At 47.7% G+C, this 19,237-nt stretch overlaps 2 protein-coding genes across 9 annotated transcripts; both read left to right on the plus strand.

The window, feature by feature from the left end:
• Window positions 1-2,049: 2,049 nt before the first annotated feature.
• Window positions 2,050-8,621, plus strand: zgc:193801 (uncharacterized). Of its 5 annotated transcripts, XR_014119097.1 has the most exons (10): window positions 2,052-2,205; window positions 2,789-2,951; window positions 3,719-3,917; window positions 4,185-4,375; window positions 4,929-5,105; window positions 5,358-5,516; window positions 5,783-5,917; window positions 6,102-6,194; window positions 6,742-7,274; window positions 7,480-8,621. XR_014119097.1 is itself a non-coding variant. In XM_081704526.1 (9 exons), exons 2-9 carry the CDS (start codon window positions 2,907-2,909, stop codon window positions 7,192-7,194), a joined length of 1,452 nt encoding a protein of 483 aa, XP_081560652.1. In that variant the 5' UTR covers window positions 2,052-2,205; window positions 2,789-2,906; the 3' UTR covers window positions 7,195-8,621. The 5 variants fall into 5 exon arrangements, 4 of the variants coding, with proteins under 4 accessions (XP_026851913.2, XP_081560652.1, XP_081560654.1 ...); XM_081704526.1 differs by having other exon boundaries at window positions 6,742-8,621; XM_026996112.3 differs by lacking the exon at window positions 2,789-2,951 and having other exon boundaries at window positions 2,050-2,205; window positions 6,742-8,621.
• A 242-nt stretch (window positions 8,622-8,863) lies between these two features.
• On the plus strand, window positions 8,864-13,336 carry mzt2b (mitotic spindle organizing protein 2B). Of its 4 annotated transcripts, XM_035521453.2 has the most exons (5): window positions 8,866-8,952; window positions 9,270-9,485; window positions 9,757-9,908; window positions 10,979-11,122; window positions 12,303-13,336. In XM_035521453.2, exons 2-5 carry the CDS (start codon window positions 9,289-9,291, stop codon window positions 12,452-12,454), a joined length of 645 nt encoding a protein of 214 aa, XP_035377346.1. In that variant the 5' UTR covers window positions 8,866-8,952; window positions 9,270-9,288; the 3' UTR covers window positions 12,455-13,336. The 4 variants fall into 4 exon arrangements, with proteins under 4 accessions (XP_081560657.1, XP_035377346.1, XP_081560658.1 ...); XM_081704531.1 differs by lacking the exon at window positions 12,303-13,336 and having other exon boundaries at window positions 8,864-8,952; window positions 10,979-12,240; XM_081704532.1 differs by lacking the exon at window positions 10,979-11,122 and having other exon boundaries at window positions 8,871-8,952.
• Window positions 13,337-19,237: the final 5,901 nt, after the last annotated feature.

A 19,237-nucleotide genomic window follows, 5' to 3' on the forward strand; every position in this document is an offset into this window, starting at 1 on the left:
GTCACTGACTGTGAGGATTATTGAAGGATAAAGAGGCCCAGCGGAGGGCGAGTGGGGAATATTCATCCTTCATGTCTGTTTCAGCCAGTGGACCAGAACCTGCTCAGAAGCCTCTTAAACATCATCAATGTCACTCAGACAACTCTAGAAGAGGCCAGCAGACTGTTGACATCTTCATCAGATGTCTCTAAAGAACAGAACCATGACGGAGAAAGAGATGATGTAGGAGTTATTTACCATTTTTTGCATCTTTCATAAGTACCACACCAGTAAGAAGTGAAATTCATTTAGCTGTTAGCTAAGTCTATTTACTGGAAGAACTTCATATTGGACTAAATTATGTTTTTTTGATTGACACATACGAATAATATGATTATTTTGGATTTTTGCACATTTGTAAATTATTTATTTATTTATTTTTCTTTAGTTCTGCCATCATGAAAACCTCAAAATGAAGAACAAGCTGAAGAAACCAAAAGTAGAGAAATCATATAAGATGAATAAGATGCTTTCAAAGGCTGTCAAAACACTACGGCGATTCAAACGTTGAGCAACTCTGACATTAAAATGATCTCCTGTGATTATTTACTCTATGATGTTCATATTCCACCCCTCTATCTGTAAGGCGTGGTGGGCCGAGTGCCGCAGGGCGAGGGGCAGGACGCACAGACTCCAGCGACTGGGACGTACATTTATTTACATATAAACATAAAACGATAACGGCGCTCACAAGCTTTACAAACACAGACGGTAAACACAAATACGTTTAACAAACGCAAAAAGAACCATTACATCAAGACGTTACATCCACAATGACCAACAATCCTGCACCCTACGACGAGGGTTTAAATACACAAACAAAACGAGGTGTAGGTGTGCGCAGGCGTGGCCACCAACAACAACCCTCCCACCACACGTGGCCGGCCAACCCACGTGACTCGCGGGAGGCTAGCGTTCCGTGACACTATCGCTCATCAGTCTGTGCACCATCATACATTCACGCTTTCATTGTTGTTGTTTTTAGCCATTAAAATAAAAATAACTGTTGAAGTAAAACTACATTTTGAGTGTTAGTTTCTTCAGCCTAGATTATTTTCAAACTTATTGATGATTCTTGTATATGATTTAGTTTTTGTATATCCTTACATAATAATAATTAAACATTGGACAATTCCATGCCACATTTGTTAATTAGAATGAGCTTTGCATGTCCAAACATAATAACAATGTGTAGCAGTCAAGACAAACTTGCAAAAAGTCAGCAAGTTTATTTCTTTTAAAGATCCTTAAGACTTAAAATTATGTAAGTACAACAAAACTGTGCAAATATAAAAGCAATGTAAGAAAAAAATATTAATTTAGCTATATCCGTTCAACAATACCTCTTGATAGTTTTTCCTCATGTGAAACGCTATTATATCCGTACATCACTACATCAGGGTTTCTTAGTCTCAAAGTTATTGCTACTATAATAGTTTGATAAATGAATAGAAACTAAAGAATTTTCACAAATCAGGGATGTTTTTTGCTACGCTAAATTCAGTATCATAAGTATCAAAGTGATCACAAGTCATAGTTAGAAACCACAATGAGGAAATAGTCTGTTTTTTATCCCTCCTATTACTGGGTGCAGGCTACAATTTATTATGTAATGATTTAGATACAGTAAACTAAAACATATAATAGAAGCAGGGAAGCTTAAGCCAGACCAAGAATGTCTGCTGTAGTAAATGTGACTGTGTAGACCAGTAATATATTATTATTATTATTATTATTATTATTATTATTATTATTATTATTATTGGTTGCATTTATATAGTGCATTTCTCAAACTCAAGGTCGCTTTTTTTGTTGTTGTTTTTTACACACACACACCTGATGAGTAATATATGTTCATATTCTGCTATCATAAGTGTAGCCCCACGGGAGTACATTGTTGACTGAACGTTTCGCATTCTGATTGGTCAACCTACATTCATGTTTCAATTTCAGCCAATGAGTCTCAAACGCGTTGAATTCTTACAACGGCGTGTGACTCGGTGTGTCTCAGCCTGACAGCGCAGGAGGATGCGTGTACACAAGCGTGTGACGAACAACACAACCGGTTTAAAATGTTTCACAGATTAAAACTGCATCAAAAAAGCCGCTAGCCAGCAGTGTTTGAACTTCGCGGGTATAATTACTCCGAGGATGGCCGCGTTTGTCGTGAGTAAACCTACATCCTTGACGTTCGTGTTTTTGTGAGCTAGCTAGGTTAGTTCAGTCGCTAGGTTAGCTAAGTTAGCATAACACAGCTGTCTTCATAACCAGTGTGTGTGTGTAGCGCAGTACAGCTTCCGCAATTTGCGTACGTTCAGAATTGTAGGCGCAATTTGTGGCTGCATTTGTTAGGCTCAGTTTTTTGGCTGCGTAGCTAGCTAGAGCAGTAACGACATAGTCTATGGTAGTTCCAGTTAAAGTAGCTAGCCAGTCTATAGCTAGCTAATTGCGTTTACATTTACGGCATTTGGCAGACGCTCTTATCCAGAGCGACTTACAAAAGCGCTTGGTCATTTATTCATAGAATACATCCTAGTATAGTACAGTAGGTTAGAGTCCCAGATACCAATGATCTATAATACTATAGAAATACAGGGCTCACTGCTGATGCCTAGAAGTACAAAACACGTATAAGCTCTACATCAGACAACGACAAGTGCAATAACAAACCATACCCTACAATAAGTACTAGAGACTGTTACTCGACATAGGTGCCGGGTCAGTGGTCATTTAAATATTTCATAAATAGACGGGTCTTCAGTCTGCAAGGGACTCAGTCTGTCCCGACAGCCAGAGGAAGTTGGTGCCACCATCTGGGAGCAGGACAGAGAATCGTCTCCATGCTTGTCTTCCATGAGACTTGAAGCATGGTGTTTCAACCTGAACTGTACGTGGGGTTCAAAGTACTCGAGGTACGGATCGGGCTTTGACCACAGACATCATATATGGAGGAGCTGGTCTATTTTTGGCTTTGTAGACGAGCATCAAGGTTTTAAATCTGATGCAGGCAACTATTGGAAGCCAATGAAGGGAGCACAGCAGCAGTACATGCTAATAGCATGTGTCTTCTCTACCTGCTGAAAGTAACTGGCCTGTCCTTTGGAACAGTACTGTTTGCAAATAATCAGATACTTGTGTTTGGTAAATCTGCAAGTTTTAGTTATTTGGGTGATTATTTTTCTGAAGTAATCAGCACAATGGCATTAAATCCTTTTTAGCTACCCACTCTAGATAGTAAAGCACCTGCTATACGCGTATAGACCACAGTGGTGCGATATTATTCAAACTAAATTCAGGATGCTGTAATAAGGCAGAGTCACTGATTCGCCTTTGTCGCAGTCAACATAGATGTAGGGACAATGTTGACTGGGCAACGTAATTATTAAGTTTGATTTTAATTAAGTGCTTAAGAGATGTAGAACTGTAACTGTTAAATAGAGCTTATTGCAATGTACAGCCTGTGGTATTGTGACTGTATTGCTATATATTGGAGTTGTGATGTGGCATAACAGAGCAATTATTACAGTGTGATGTGGTACTTCCATGGACTGTTTTATTGTTCTAACTAGAATTAACATCATGTATGTTGTGTTTTGTAAGATCACGTTTCATTTGTATCCACATTCACAAATTGCTGATCAGGCAAAACTGCCCCTGTTTTTGCCCCGGTTGTTCCCAGGCTCACCCGTCGGTCCGGATCAGGGGTACAGAGCACACATACACACCGGTTCTGTGCCAGGACGATAAGTGTGACGCGCGTGACAAGGGCGTGCACATGCACTGCCCGCTGTGCACGGTGGGCGAGGCCTACCAGGACCCCATCATACTCAGGGCACACTTCCGCATCAAGCACGTCGACAAGGGCATCGACTTCGCAGGTGAGGCCAAAGTGAACAGTAGTGATGAGGCAGTGGTGATGCGATCTGCCATGAATGTGCCAGTGGCTCTGTTCAGTGTTGATTTAGTATCTGCAATTGATCTCGGGTCAGTGAATCGGGCAGGTCGCGTGGCCGTTTGCTGGATTTGTATTCGTGCTTTGCTCATTTTAGTCTGTGACCTTGCTCTGAAAGGCTGAGGTCACTGCTGTGACCCCATATGAAGGTGAGGGTCACTCCTCCCTCCGCCCCTCCCCCTGATGCCCGCAGGTCTGAAGGTGCTGCGCTGCTGTAACCACTGTGAGATCGTGGGCACCATTAAAGGAGAGAAGCGCTTCAAAGGCGCACACTGGCACTGCTACCGCTGCAGGAACGGCTTCAACCGCAGGGACGAGGCCGTCAAGCACTACAGGACGCACTTCCGCAACCCGCACACCACCTTCCAGATCCAGGTCACGCAGGTGCGCACGTCTGACGGGACGCCTGGCGCGGGCAGGAAGGGTGGGCGGAGCTCCAGCACCGCGATGATCATGAGTGGAAGAATCGCTGTGGATGGTTTTATGCCATTTTATTATTTATTTATAAAATACACTTGAAGGGTACAAGCACTAAAGGGTCATGAAGGGTCATGGAGCCAGAAGGAAGGGAAGTCTAATGCCAGTTCTTTTATTTTGGTAGCTCAGTGGTTGAGGTTCTTGACTTGTGGTTCAAGTCCCACCACTGCCAGGTTGCCACTGTTGGGCCCCCGAGCAAGACCCTTAACCCTCAATTGCTCAAGTTGTACTCAGTCATAACTGTAAGTCGTTTTGGATAAAAGCGTCAGCTAAATGCCATAAATGTTCTGATATTTTATTCATTTATTTGTATGTGTGGAGCAGGGTGGCCATTGCATCCTGTCTTTGTTGGTCCTCTTTGCAGAAAAGCATCAGAACTTTGAGCACAACATGCACTATGTTGGAAAACTGTAACTTAATGAAGCCAGGCGCGCATGCGTGTGTGTGTGTTTTTCCCCAGGACGTGAACTGCAGGCAGTATTACAGCGGCAGTGCAGAGGCTCATGAGAGGGCGTACAGTGGGCTGGCCGTGAGCGTGGGCTCTGGGCCAGCTGCTGCGGGCTCCGTCATCGCCCAGTCGCTCCTGACCACCGCCTCTGACCCCGAGGCCGCCTCCTTACTCGCCGTCGAACCCAAGGTCGGCACGCCCGAACCGGTTTGGATGTAGATGGGTGGATTAGTGTTTCACAGACCTGCTTAATGAAGTAGGCTACAGTTCCACGTTGATTGTGCATAGAGGACTTGTAAGTCCGTCTTGTGTAAAAGTAGTAGTTTGTGTGTTCTAAAACATTATTCTGTTTTTCTGTTTAGCTAGTGCTAGAGTCTGACAAGGCGACTGCTTTTTGTCTGTCTGTCTGTTTGGGTGTGTGGGTGTGGGTGTGTTTTGAAGGAAGAAGGTGAGAGTAACGGCATTCCCCTGGGTGCTGAGGAGGAGGTGGGCTCCTCCCAGCATGCACCAGAGCAAACCCAAACCCTGGTTCTGATGGACCCTGAGGGCCACACGGGGAGCTTGATCTACGACGAGGCCACGGGCATCCTCACTGAACAGGTCCGTGTTAAATGCACAAAGCCAATACAAATCATGATGTGGTTTTGTTTCACGTTGCTGCTGAAAGCTTTGTCGGGCTAGATCAGGCGTGCCTGTGTCCAGCCTTACAGATCCACCACCCTGCAGAGCTTCGCTCCAGTCCAACCTGAACACACCCGAACGAGCTAATGCTACGGTCTGGGTGTGGGGTTGTGTGTGGTTTGTAGTTGAGGCACTGAGGAGCAGAGCTGCATGGCTGCTTCTCTGACCGTAGTGTGGTGTTCTAGGGTGAGGAGAGTCTGGAGCAGACGCTGCTTCAGAAGCGCCTCATTGAACTGAGTCAGCAGATTGGCGCTCTGCACCAGGAGAAGGACAGCATGGAGAAGACTCTACGGGCTGAAATAAAACAGCTCAGAGAACAGGTGTGTGTCTCTGTGTCTCTGTGTGTCTGTGTCTGTGGTGGTGGTTTTTGTTCCCTGTACTGTTTTTTTTTTCTGTGAATTTTGTTGAGTGTGAGTGTGCCTCTGTGCCGGAAGGTTTCTCAGCAGCTGTGGTCATTGCTCTTCCCCTCTGTGCCCTCTCGTCTGCCTGTCCCGCCTTGTGAAGGTCGCCAGTCTGGTCCAGTCCAATGTGAAGATGTTTGAAGAGCTGCAGGTGTACCAGAGCCCAGAGCACAGCCAGCAGAGGCTGGCCACACTGGTGAGGGGTGTCATCCTCTGTAGCGCGTCACTGTTCTCTAGCCCTGGTCTCTCCGGGCAGAGCCGAATCGTCAAATGCTCAATTACCATTATGGCTGCATAGTTCATCGGCAGCATATGTGAAGTTTTTTTCAAACGCTGTCATTTTAATGACACAATATCATTGTTGAGATTCTTAGCTTTGTTTTCAGTTGTTCTGAATTAGTGATGATTTTAAATAAACTGTAGCAACTGCATTATTTCTTCTTATGCCTTTCATATAGGAACAGTCTTATGTTGTCTTATGTTTGTGGACATTTGACTGTGTTAACCATAAATACACACTTGGAACTCAATTTCTCGAACATAAACTCTAATTGCAGTATTGATCAGAAAAACCGTGATTTTAGATCATTTCCCCCCCAGATCCCTGCAGCCTGCACAGATCTCAGATCTGTGGCCGCCTCACTGTCGTCCTATTTAGCTGTTGGCTCGCATGGCTGTAACGTTTAGTTTCAGTGGTTGACGTGCTGACTGATGGCCAGTCTGTCTTGGCTCTTGTGTTGTAGATGGAGACTTTGCAGTCTCAGCATAAAGAGCTACTACAAGCTCAGCTGGCCTCCGTCAGGCAGGAGCTCCTCTCCCAGGCCAGCGCCGTGCCCCTCAACGGCCACACGGGGGCGCTCGAGCACGTGACCAGCCGGGACCGGCCGCAGGCCCGAATGGAGGAGCAGGAAGAGGAGGGAGAGGGGGAGATGGGGGGCGCTCCGTCAGGACTGGAGCTCATCGACGTGCAGCTGCAGCCTGAGCAGGACGAGCCGAGGGGGCAGATGGTGGAGTTTGAACCCACGCGGGTAGACACACTGGCTGAACTGGAGAGCCCCGCCTCCGACACACCCCTTACGGACTCCGCCTCCCCGGACCTGGAGCCCCAGCAGGAAGCGTCTCCGACGTCTCGGAAACGCGGCGCCGTGGACAGCGGCGGAGGGACGAGTGAAGCCAAAGTCCCACGTGTTAGCTGATGCTACCCGGGCTTTAGAAACCATATCTGAATAGGGAATAGTTCTGTACAGAATTCCTGAATGGTTCTGTAGAGAATTCCGTAAGTGATCTGCTTCCCGCTGGCTCTGTGTCACTAAGGCAACTCTGGGCTTCAGACAGCTGTATTCAGGCTTTCACGTATTTCTTTTCAGTTTCATATTCCTGAAAGCTGTCTGAGCTTTTTCCTGGAGCTACCCGGAAGTTTTTGTCTTTGTTTTTGTTTTTTCCTCTCTGTCTGATCTGGATCCCTTTTTTTTTTTTTTTAGTATGGGATTCCCATGGTCCCATCGTCCCATCGTCTCAACCAGCGACACCACCGCGAGGCGGCGAGCCGTTAAACCGAGGGCATCTCGCTTGCCGTGCAAGTAGTGCGTCACGCTGTCGGGAGCGTAACATGCAGAACGCAACGATGTGCAGTGACTTACAAGGGTGAAGCGGTCAATATCACGTGTTCTTCCGTATGGGTCCCGGGATTAATGGACACTGCAGGAACACTAAAATGGCATTCAGAGTCAGACAGGAAGGGGAGAGGACCAGGTGTGTGTATGTTCACACATTAGTGAAGAGTAAAGACAAAGAGCTCAGCGGAGTCCCTTAACGACTCACTGTCTCTGGACATGCTGTTTTTGTTCTTACTGGGCTGGTTAGGAACACATTCATTACATGTGCATTATGTTACGCACTACATGATGACCAGAACGGACATAGGACTAGGAAAACCTTATGTACTAGATCTAGATTTATTAAATGAATGATTCATAGAACATCATGGAAATGGTAGCACGTGCGTGTGTGAGAGGATGATGGTTGACAGCAGCGTAGAATCTGCTGACATTACTGAACATTGTTCCATCAGCCGATGGTTGTTAGATTATGTCATCACACGTTGGCTTGTTACTGTTACGGGGGTTTACGATCAAGATGGCAGCCTGTCCATGCACACATACACAGTCAGATATTTATGAAAAAATCTAAATTGAGACAGAAGTGTCTCAACACAGCTATATATAGGTTTGTATAGGTCCATGATGTAGTCATGGGAAAGCTTCAAGTAGGAGGGGTGCTGTGGGGAATTATTTGTTAAATTATTATTATTTTTTGAAATAAGGTCCCTTACCATTTAATTTTCTGACAAAGCTAATTGCATTTACACATGAATGTTTTGGACAGAAACAGAGCATAACCAGCAGGACTAATGTACAAATACTCCATCTGTAAAAGGGTAAACTGGGTTTATAAAATGAGGCGCTCTCTCTTTCTCCCAAGTGCAAGCAGACACAAACACTGTTCTCTTTAAGCATGGACTGGCTTACACTAAAGATGAATGCTTAATGGTTCTGTATATTAAGAGATGTAGAATGAAATTAAGGATTTATTAAACCAGGAAATGTTTGTATAGGACTGCAAATCTGTGAATCGCAAAGCTATTGTCATTATATTGCCTTAAATTCACTATACAACACATCGTTGCAAACTAATTTAAAGGACTGCGGCCAGAATACATTCTTATGTGTCAGATTGAAATAAATTTAAAATCGGACTCTCTCCGATATTGCTGAAGTTGTCCTATAGTTTCTTCATAGCCGATGAGCTGTACAGTATGTCGCAGCGGATGTCGTGCTATGTGTCTCTTCAGACCAGTAGGTGGCAGTAGGTTTTCTTTCCCCCTCACAATTCAATTTGCTGACAAAAAAAAGGGAGCAAGAGTTCGTTTGGTGTAAGCGGGTTCCCCGTCTAGTGTGAGTATCACGATTTCGCCGTTTTTTGGACCTTAATTTACTATATTTAAGTTACCGTCACATGCTAAAAGTAAGAAATGGCTATTTTAGCTTCTTGTCCTTACAAGCGAGCTAAGAAGCTAAGCTACCAGCTCGCAGAACAGCTAGCTGTTAGCTAACACGCAAACCCAGGGTGAGGTGCGTTTCTGAGCCGCTGCCCATAACAACTGGTCACATCGCGGTTATGGTTTTATCTGTCGCTAAGCTAACGTAACGTGGGGCGGCATTATAAAGCCAAACGTGTGAGGGAAACGCCGCTGACGGTCGGCGTCTGTCAGTCCGCAGCCACCTCGACTCATGACGACGACGACGACGCACGCCGCGCAGGCCGGGACGGGGCCGCCCGCCCCGGACTCGCCCTCGCTGGGCGCCGCCGTCAGCGGCACCGTGCAGAAATACAGCCTGAAGAAGAAGAAGGTGCTGAACGCGGAGGAGACGGAGCTGTTCGAGCTGACTCAGGCAGCGGGGATCGTTATGGACCAGGAGGTCTTTAAGTGAGTCGCTCTCCTCCAGGACACCACCCAGGTGCATGGTCCTGCCCTAAGCGGCTTTGTTTGGTTGGTTAAAGGCTGCAGTTTTATAGGCGAAAAAGCAGGGGGAAAAATTGATATGCTTTGCAACATTAAAAACACGTTCGTGCCCTGAATTATTTTGAGTGTATTTGAATCGTGTGTGTGAACTGCTTGATTCACCACAGAGCCCACAGACGTGTGTGTGAGAGGGAGAGGGAGAGAGACCATTAAACCGTTTATTCTGGTCTGGCAGAATTATCGTGGACCTCTTGAAGATGAACGTGGCACCTCTGGCTGTCTTCCAGACCCTCAAGGCGATGTGTGCAGGCCAGCGGATCTCCGACACAGCCGCGGCTGACATGTCGACAGCATCACACTCTGCCACAGCCCCCTCAGAAGCCAGAGGTCAGTCAGGGTCACCATTTAGTAGCCCAGTGCTCATACAGCTTTTCCGCTGATCTGAGGTCTGTTTGTGGCAGCCCCGTAAACACGAGACAGCTCTACATCCATATGAATAAAACTAGAGTTTTATTCAATCGTTTTATTAAATCATATTTTCTTTTTTTGGAGTATTTGCATCTGGACTTAGAGAGCAGATTCTAGATCAGACTAGATCAAATCCATTGATACTTTATGTACACAGGTGCTGATTACTGATCTGTGTCCATTCTTTCTTCACACTAAAGGGTTTTGGTCTCGCTGAAATAAGCAGTGTGCATACAAGAAGGATGCCCAGCTCACGTGCACAGTGGATCAGGCGAAGTAAAAGCAGCACTTATAAAGCTTCAGCTTTCACGCGGTGTTATATATGCCGTGCGGATGTGCTGGAACGGGGATTATTAAAATAAAATTAATTTAACTGTCACCACAGCCTAGTTTAGATCCTGAATATTATTTTAGTTTCACAAATTTATGGTCAGCAATTGCGTCTTGGGCGCTGCGCAATATAATGCTTTAGGGTTTGGGCTGTCTAAGCCTGTGACCACTGGATGGCGCCGTAGACGTGCAGATTTAGCCAGTGTTTGTCCTTGATGCACAATGCAGACAGCACCAAGGCTTGTTCAGAATGTTTGATGTTTGTAAAAACAAAGCTGTTGTATTATAACGAGTCATGCAGGTGTGGAACACACAGACAGCCTGTAAAATTAGTTCACATTAATGTGAAATGTGTTTGTCTTTCTCACATGGGGCAAGGAGGTGTCTAAAACCGAAATATAAAAATGTCATTTTTGGAGTTATGGAGAATCATTTTGGCTGTTTAATCCTGATGCAGGCAGACTATGATTTAAAGCCCACTTCCTGTAATGGATGTGGACGCCATGGAAACCTGCATGCGCACGATGACGCAGCATCGTCGTTTGGAGAAATGCTTGTTGGGGAACTGAAATAGACACTCCTGTGTTAATGTCTTTCTCTTTTTTTCTTTTTTTGTGGCGTGTGTATATTTGTGCGTACGTGTGTGAAACGTCCTGAAGAAGAGGATTCTGGGGTCTCAGACAAGAGCACTAAAAAATCGACCCCTCAGGCCCCGCCTGCTGGCCCCGCTGCCCGCCCTCAGAGGGGAGGGGCTAAGATAGTGCTCTACAGCCCTGGTGACCAGAGCTCCACTCTCTCTCAAGGTCTTCCCTTCCACTCTCTTCTGTTCTTTCAGTCCTCCATCACCTCAAGGTCTTCACGTTGATCTCTCGCTCTCTGTCTTATGATCTCCGTCTTCCTGTCTCAGCTCTTGGTGCATGCTCTGGAAACCTCCCTCCCATTGCTTCAGACCATGTCTAAAGTGGACCTTCCTTAGCCCATTAAATAAAGTTGTGTTCGGTTTGCCCAGAAAGATCACGCGAGTGCTCGGATGGCAGCGCCTTGGCTTTTTTTCTCTGTTCATCATCACATTAATTCATCCATAAATGTCTTTTGGATTCGCCATGCCGGCTGTGAATCGCTTGCCTGTGTGTTTTGAGCTGTTGCCTTTGAACAACAGAGCCACCTTGCGTTTGCAGAAGCCAGCCGGCCATCACCACGAGACGGCCGGCGTCGGAAACGGTGGGCTCGGGCGACGGCTCCGCTTTTACCCCGGCCGTCCCCTGCCTGCTCTGTGATCCTCCAGCTAACCGCCTGTTGCGCGCCTTGCCGGCACGTCTCCGTTCCTCCAACTTAAAGAAGGACGTCACCTTTAATGCCAATGCTGCTAATAATAAATGAGCGCTAACGGGGAGCAGTTGGCATTAGGCAAAACAAGGCCGTGCTAATTAACGTTTCTGCATTGCTAGTCCGGTCAGCACCGTCTAGATGACGGGTGCACGTAATCCAGGGCTGCTCAACGGCAGGCGGAGGTTCTGGATTTTGCCCACCCGCGTCAGTGTGACGTAGGCCTGATGTTTATTACAGCCGAACTGTGAGTGAGCAGGGCGCCTCCGTGGCTCAACACAGTCGTTTCCTCTGTGTGCGCCCTGTTCCACCTCTGTGGTCTGCCACCACAGCCTTCGTTCGCCCTTGAAGCTGCCCCGCTCTGCCATGGCTGATTTAAGTCCTGTGCACGGCGCACGTCCGGCTCCGTGATGCAGAACTGTCCAATCGTGTCTGTCACCATGGCGTACGTCATCGTGAAACAGACCGGAAGTGAATGTGTAAGGGAGAAAGTGTGCATCGGTTGACTCTAATGAATGTGGGATCTATCAGTTACTTCCAACTAGCACTCCACCATATGCACAATTTTTAATCTGTTTTGTGTGTGTGTGTGTGTGTGTGTGTGTGTGTGTGTGTGTGTGTGTGTGTGTGTGTGTGCCGGGTGGGGGGCCCGGACAGTCCGAAGCAAGTCAGGTGCCAGTCACGGGGAGAAGGCCGGCCGTGACGGCTCCAGCCAGCGGGTGCCGCGGCAGGCCAGCGCCACCAGGGGGCAGAAGAGTACCAAGAGCTCGGGCAGCAGCAGCTCCTCATCCCAGGTCACATCCAACTGAAACGCCCCTGCTGACGCTGCAGCTGTAGAAGCTGATCCTGTGTCAGTCTGATGAGCAGAGAGACTATCCGGACTGGGAATCCACCTGACCTCTAAGCAGTCTCTTTCCTAATGTGCCCTCCTGCCTGTTTTTGTGTATGTATGTAAGTGCACCATTCAAGAGCTGATTTTGGTGTATAATGTCCTGTTCCACTCAAATTCTTAAACCCATCTGATCTGATGTGGATCTGAGCTTTCTTTTAAAGTTTAAACAGGAAACTGAAAGTTGGATTGTTTTTAAAAAATAATAATAATCTAGAAATGCCATCCAGGTGAAGCTATACAGGCAGCTGGATAAATGAAATCTAAATGCCCTAAAGTCTTGACCCCGCCCCCTCCCACAGAGATCTCCCACACTCGAGTGAAGGACCGCCTGGGGCAAGTGCCAGCTATGAGCCTCCAATAGCCTTCTGACTTCAGGAAATTTGGGGGGTTTTGCAAAGAATTGTGGGATATACAAGGGAGGGCTTGGCCAGAGATGGCACTTGTGTTCACTGCAGGGGGGTGAATGTCACCCCCCCAGGAGAAGTCCCCTAGGAGGACAATTTTGTAGGGAACGAACAGTGCTTCATGCCAAGATGGGCCTGTTCTATGGCTTTACTTACTGTTTTTACCTGCTGTTCACAGAGATGTGATTGTGCCTTTGTGAAAATTAAAATTACTCTGTTTTAATGAGTTTTTAAAATCACCTGTGAGGATTTTGTGCCCCTGAAATCAGTCACTCCTATCTTGCCCCTGTCTGAGTTTTTGTAGTTTAGTTGTTGTGATGAGTATGGCAGACCTGTATGTGTTTCTTTCTGGACAAGCCTGTCTAAGTTTAAATAAAGATGTGCTTTTTTTTGTGTGTGTGTGTATAAATCGGGGCGTGTCTCTCTTTTGGAAATCACAGCATTGCAAAAAAACTATATTTAATCAAAGATTGTAAAATGTCTTATTGGAGACGTGTCAGATTAGGCCGCGTTCATGAGAATATGTGATAACTGGCAGTGTAAATGTGTGTTAAAAGCATCCAGCTAAACCCTGCTTTTTGGTCAAAACTCAGTCATGCAGCTCACTTCAGCCCGTAGAACCTGTGCTTCAGAGTAACGTGGCAGTGTAAGCAGTGGGCAATTACAACTTAGAATTGAGTGTGAAATGTATGGCACCATAGGATGTGCAGCTATAGAGCAGGTGAACCTAGTGAGCGCGCAGCGTGGGCCGGAATGTTGTGAAAGGCGCACCCTTTCGGTTGCGTTTTGGTTTAGTCCCAGTGCACTGACAGGACGGAGGTCTTGGTCTTCACAGGGCTTTGTGTCGTTGCAGCTTCCTGCTCGCCGGGCCATACTAACTTCTCGTTGACCGGGAGGAGGGGGGGGGGTCAAACTACTCAGTGTGAAGAGCAGAGACTTCTCTGGGACCTCAGAACGTGGGGTCCGTTGGGCCTTCTGGAGCTTTGTGTGTGTGTGTGCACGTCCGCTGTGTATGCTGACGCACCCGGCGAGAACACAGGCAAGGCCACCCGTGTTAAAGGTAAAGGTCACGTCCCGTTTGACGTGAGCGAGGAATTCTTCATGCCGGGGAACGCTGGCCTCTCCACGGATCAAGGCCTGTGGTCTGTGCTTAGAATCGGAAAGGCGAGGAGAGTTCTCGACCTGAGGAAGCCAAGCAAGCGTTCCGAAGAACGTTTCTCGGAATTCTGTCCTTTGTGTCCTCTCTCAACTGTGATTAGCCGCTGACCTTTCTGACCATGCCAGCCAATTAAATGTACCGTGCAATGCGCTGCGGCGGGACTTTGAATGTAAGCGTTTTCAAAGAAGCTGCGCGCGCGCTATAGAACCGTGCGGGCCGGCCTCGTCGTGGCTGGCGCGGGCTCCGCGCGACCGCTAAGGGATTTTAAGGTGCCGCAGCGGTGAGTCTTAGTTTCCTTTTAGACGCCATTGTGCCAGAGACGGCGCGAGAAAACGTGGCTGTGAAGAACGGCTGTCATTCAGCAGCGCGCTAAATGCCGGCAGGCCGAGAGACGGTCCTTCGCCGCGCGCCTCAAAGCCGATCGATGAGAGGCAGCGGCCCGCAGGGCGCGAGGGGCGTTAAAAGCCCTTTGCACGCCTTGGGCTTCGGGAGCCGGAAAGGAGAGGGTTTCTCTTCTCCGCTGAGCTGATTTCTTTTCACGGCTTCTCGCTCGTCGTGGCCTGCTGGCCGTCGCGGTTGCCGCTGCTGATCGCTAGGTGACACTGTAGCCATTGCGAGAGAATTCACCTATGCAGAGGAGAATTACATTTTTAAAAAATTGTTTATTCATGTATTTATTTTAGGAGTTAAATATTATATTTGTTTTTGGACACAGGTCGTGCTAAAGTGGCACTTTACCTGAAGTTCAAGTTACTGAGGCCTCACTTAGTAACACTTAACTAATTATCAAGGGTTTAATGTAGGTGTTTATGTGGGTGGATGCTGTGTGTGTGTGTGTGTGTGTGTGTGTGTGTGTGTGTGTGTGTGTGTGTGTGTGTGTGTGTGTGTGCGTGCATGCATGCGCGCATACCTGTGAGTTGAGTTAGGCTGCTAGGTCAGTTTGACAGGTTGGAAAGGGTGGTCATCCACTGAAACAGAAAAACAGACTGTATCACTGAACAGAGAGAGGGAGACAGGCTGTATCACTGAACGGGGAGAGAGAGACAGGCTGCATCACTGAACAGAGAGGGAGACGGGCTGCATCACTGAACGGAGAGAGAGAGACAGGCTGTATCACTGAACAGAGAGAGAGAGACAGGCTGTATCACTGAACAGAGAGGGAGACAGGCTGCATCACTGAACAGAGAGAGAGACAGGCTGTATCACTGAACAGAGAGAGAGAGAGAGACAGGCTATATCACTGAACAGAGAGTGAGAGACAGGCTGTATCACTGAACGGGGAGAGAGAGACAGGCTGTATCACTGAACAGAGAGAGAGAGAGACAGGCTGTATCAATGAACAGAGAGAGAGAGACAGGCTGTATCACTGAACAGAGAGAGGGAGACAGGCTGTATCACTGAACAGGGAGAGAGAGAGACAGGCTGTATCACTGAATGGGGAGAGGGAGAGACAGGCTGTATCACTGAACGGAGAGAGAGAGACAGGCTGTATCACTGAACAGGGAGAGAGAGAGACAGGCTGTATCACTGAACAGAGAGAGAGAGAGAGACAGGCTGCATCACTGAACAGAGAGAGAGAGAGACAGGCTGTATCACTGAACAGAGAGAGAGAGAGACAGGCTGCAGAGCTGCACAGAATGACAGTAGGGATGGAGAGAGCAGCATGAGGAAAGAAACGTTAAACAGATGGAAAGAGATGCAGAGTGTGATAGAGAGTGATAAAGAGAAAGTGTGATCAAGAGAGAGACAGAGTGATAGACAGTTTGATAAAGAGAAGATTGATAAAGAGAGAGGCAAAGTGTGATCAACAGACAACGTGAGCGTACAGAGAGAGGAAGAGAGCACAAAAAGACATCAGTCGTGGAGATGTGAGAGAGAAACGTGGAACGTGAAGAGAACAAAAGAATGTTCAGGTGGTGATGCTGTAGAGGAGGGAGGTGTGTGGGGGGGGAGGTGTGTGGGGGGGGGGGTGTGCGGGATTTTTTTTTTATTGTAGCCGTTTGTCCTGTTTATGGTGGCTGGAGCTCTGCTGTTCCACGCTCCCCGTATCCACAGCGATGGAGGCACGGCAGGATTGATGGTGCTGTGTTGCCGTTCGCCAGTGAGCCTAATGACCCGCGACCCAGCTACAGCAGGTCCGCCAGCAGCCCACCTTAACCCTTCACACACCCGCACCAGTCCCCGGGGTGGGCTGGAGGGGTGTGTGTGTGTGCTTGCCTGCCACCCATCACCTCTGCCCTGTCGTCCACCTCTCTCACACACCGGCAGGTCTAAAACCCCACACCCCCTCTGAAAAAGGGGCAGTCTTCTAACCGCACTTCCCGTGCTGGGCTGTTTTGCTTCTGCCTCTCTCATGCACACTTGGCTAGTGAGTGTGTGTTGCCTGAGGCACGGTGCTGTGTGTTTGTGTATGTGAGAGCATCGCTGTCACTCCAGGGGAAAACAGACCCCACCCCCCACCGGCTGCAACATATTTGTTTGTTCGACGGTTGCGATTCTATTTCGGAGTATTTTGACTTCATACAGTAGCAGCCTTGTATGCTCTGTTTTGTTTATTCGTTCATTCAAATGTTTATCTATGGGGTGTTATTTGTTCCGTGCCAACAGTTGTTTTTTTATTTATTTTGTTATCATTTGCGCTGTCTATGTCAGGAGGGGGCAAAAAATCTTTGCAGGTCTCGGGGGAAGGAGTGATTATTCAAAACTGTGTGTTTGTAAGGTTTTCCTATTGTTGAAGCTCAAGATATAGAAGATTAAGATAGAACCCTGGAGTTCAGAGCGGCTAGCGTCAGGATCCGCTCACGTTCAGAGCGGCCACTAGTATTCAGAGCAGCCCACATTCACGTCTTTTCCAGGCTGAAACTCCTGCTGCTCTCTCGTTGACCAGAAAGGTGCTACGCCGTGTCGACAGCTAGGCTTACGCCCAGCTCAGCCGGTGTTGTGTGGTCAGAAGAGGGGAAAAATCAAACCCAACCGTGTTGAGTGGTCAGAGCGCTCCGGCATGGTGTTGACAAAGCACTCTCAGAGAGTGAGCCCTGGAGTCAACGCCAGTCGCGTCTACGCTTCACGTAACAGAACTGCCAGGTCATTTTGGTATGCCAGACGTACAGCCGTGTGTTGACACGCTGGTATATAAACACACTATGTAGTATGAAAGGCTAAAAGGCTGCGTATCCACAGGTCAGTTTGCTTGGTTGGTTGGTTTATTTTATTTTTGTGCTCATTGTTGTATTTGGTGTAAAAACACTCTGGACTATGACATCAGCATTTCTTTATTCGAACCTGAAATAAAAATATATGATGAAACGGGCAGATTTGGTTACAGTTACATTCAGCATTGTGAACGTACAGAGTCCAGGTTGTGTTCTTTACAGAGGCCTGAGTATGAGTTTGTTGACTTCATTAACAGAACATCTTGAATTCATTCTCTCTCTCTCTCTCTCTCTCTCTCTCTCTCTCTCTCTCTCTCTCTCTCTCTCTCTCTCACTCATCTCTTTCTCTTTTAACTAGTGTCTGCTATCTCCCCAGGCCTTGAGGCCAGTGCTATTTTTACTAATCGGATCTCGCACTTCTCCACCTCTCTCCTCCTGTACCAGCTCTCTCGCACACACACACTCAGTCCCTCTACCCCAGTCACCTACTCAGTGTTAGCATGCATGGCCCTGATGAACCTATCCTACACACACACACACACACACGCACACACACTTTCCAGCATTAGCCACTCACAGGTACAAAGGTGCAGGGCTATTCAGGTGTCTTCAGCCCACGTGAGGAACACCTGCTATCATTTCATCTCATTTTTTGTCAAGGTGAGCTCTAGAATATTTCTCTGTCTACTCTTCTTCTACATACCGCTACTCACTCCTCTTTTTACGTGTGTTGCACCACTTCTTCATTTTCTCTTTCTTCCCTCTGTCATTCTTTAGCCCTTTATATCTTTTACCATCCTGTCTAGTTCTTTCCCTCACACCTCTTCTTTTCCTCTCACTCCCTCTCTCTCTCCCTCCCTCTCCCTGTGCTCCCTCAGGTCCTTATCAGTCCAGGCATGCTGATTGTGTCTCTGTCCTTCACTTTGACTGGCAGTCCAGGCTGTGCGCCGGAATGGCTGATTTTTGTCAATGTTTGTCTGTGAGGCCTTATCTTCAAACCTTATATTAACTACCCCGACAGCGAGCGCAGACAGTTTCTCTCCATCTCCCTCTCTCTCTGTCCACACTCTCCGCACTCCCTCTCTCCCTCCCTCTCTCCCTCCCTCTCTCCCTCTCTCCGGATGCTTGTTGTTTTAGAGGCAGGCTCTTCGCTTCAAGACAGAACGCGAACGGTTCAAAACAAATGCCCACATCCACCAGCTCCTCCAAACCCAGACGGGGGGGGGGGGGGGGGGACGCAGCGGACGTGTGATGACCTCACACCTCCCGGAGGCCACAGCGGACGGCACGCGTGAGCACACGACCAGCGAGCTCAAATAATTACATTCAATTAACCCTTCATCTCTCCTCTTAGTGCGTTCCTCCCTATCGTTGGGTGTCGGGGACTAATTGGAGTTAATGGCATGATCCGGGGAGACCTCAGTCTCTCCTTTCTGGGCATGCTTACATAAATTCCAATTGTTTAATCTAAAGCATCTCCCCACGCAGCTCAGCTCGGGTGCAGGCCGGCCGTTGGCGCCCTGCGGTTTATCAGCCAGCCACACTTCCCTGCAATCGCCATCAATCAAGACATATTTGTCCACGTTGTAGCTTCGCCGAAGAACTTGCTCCTATTGACGGGACTTGTCGTTTGTTGTTATAATGAAACCTTCAGCTGTTTAACGCGCTGGCAGATCCTGCTGCAGCTTGTTTTTTTTTTTTAATGATACGCAAAGGTTTACGGTTTTGAACGCACTTTATGTAGCCGGGTCCTCTTTGCGCTGATCGGGCGCTCTCAGATTAAAATGATATCGTATCAAAACGTCGCACTCCGCTTACGGCGCCACTTGCCATGTAGCTAATGAGTCTCCGCTCGCTGACAACATTAGTGATTTAAAGGCAACTAATTACTTCACTGCATCTGTTGGAAGACGCTGCGCCGGGATTTAATGGCAGTCGGCCCACGGTGAAGCTGCGCGTCAAGCTGCGGTCCCGCCCGGCACGTC

Source organism: Electrophorus electricus, chromosome 21, assembly GCF_041902795.1.
Source record: "Electrophorus electricus isolate QZ-2024a chromosome 21, ASM4190279v1, whole genome shotgun sequence".
NCBI lineage: Eukaryota > Metazoa > Chordata > Actinopteri > Gymnotiformes > Gymnotidae > Electrophorus > Electrophorus electricus.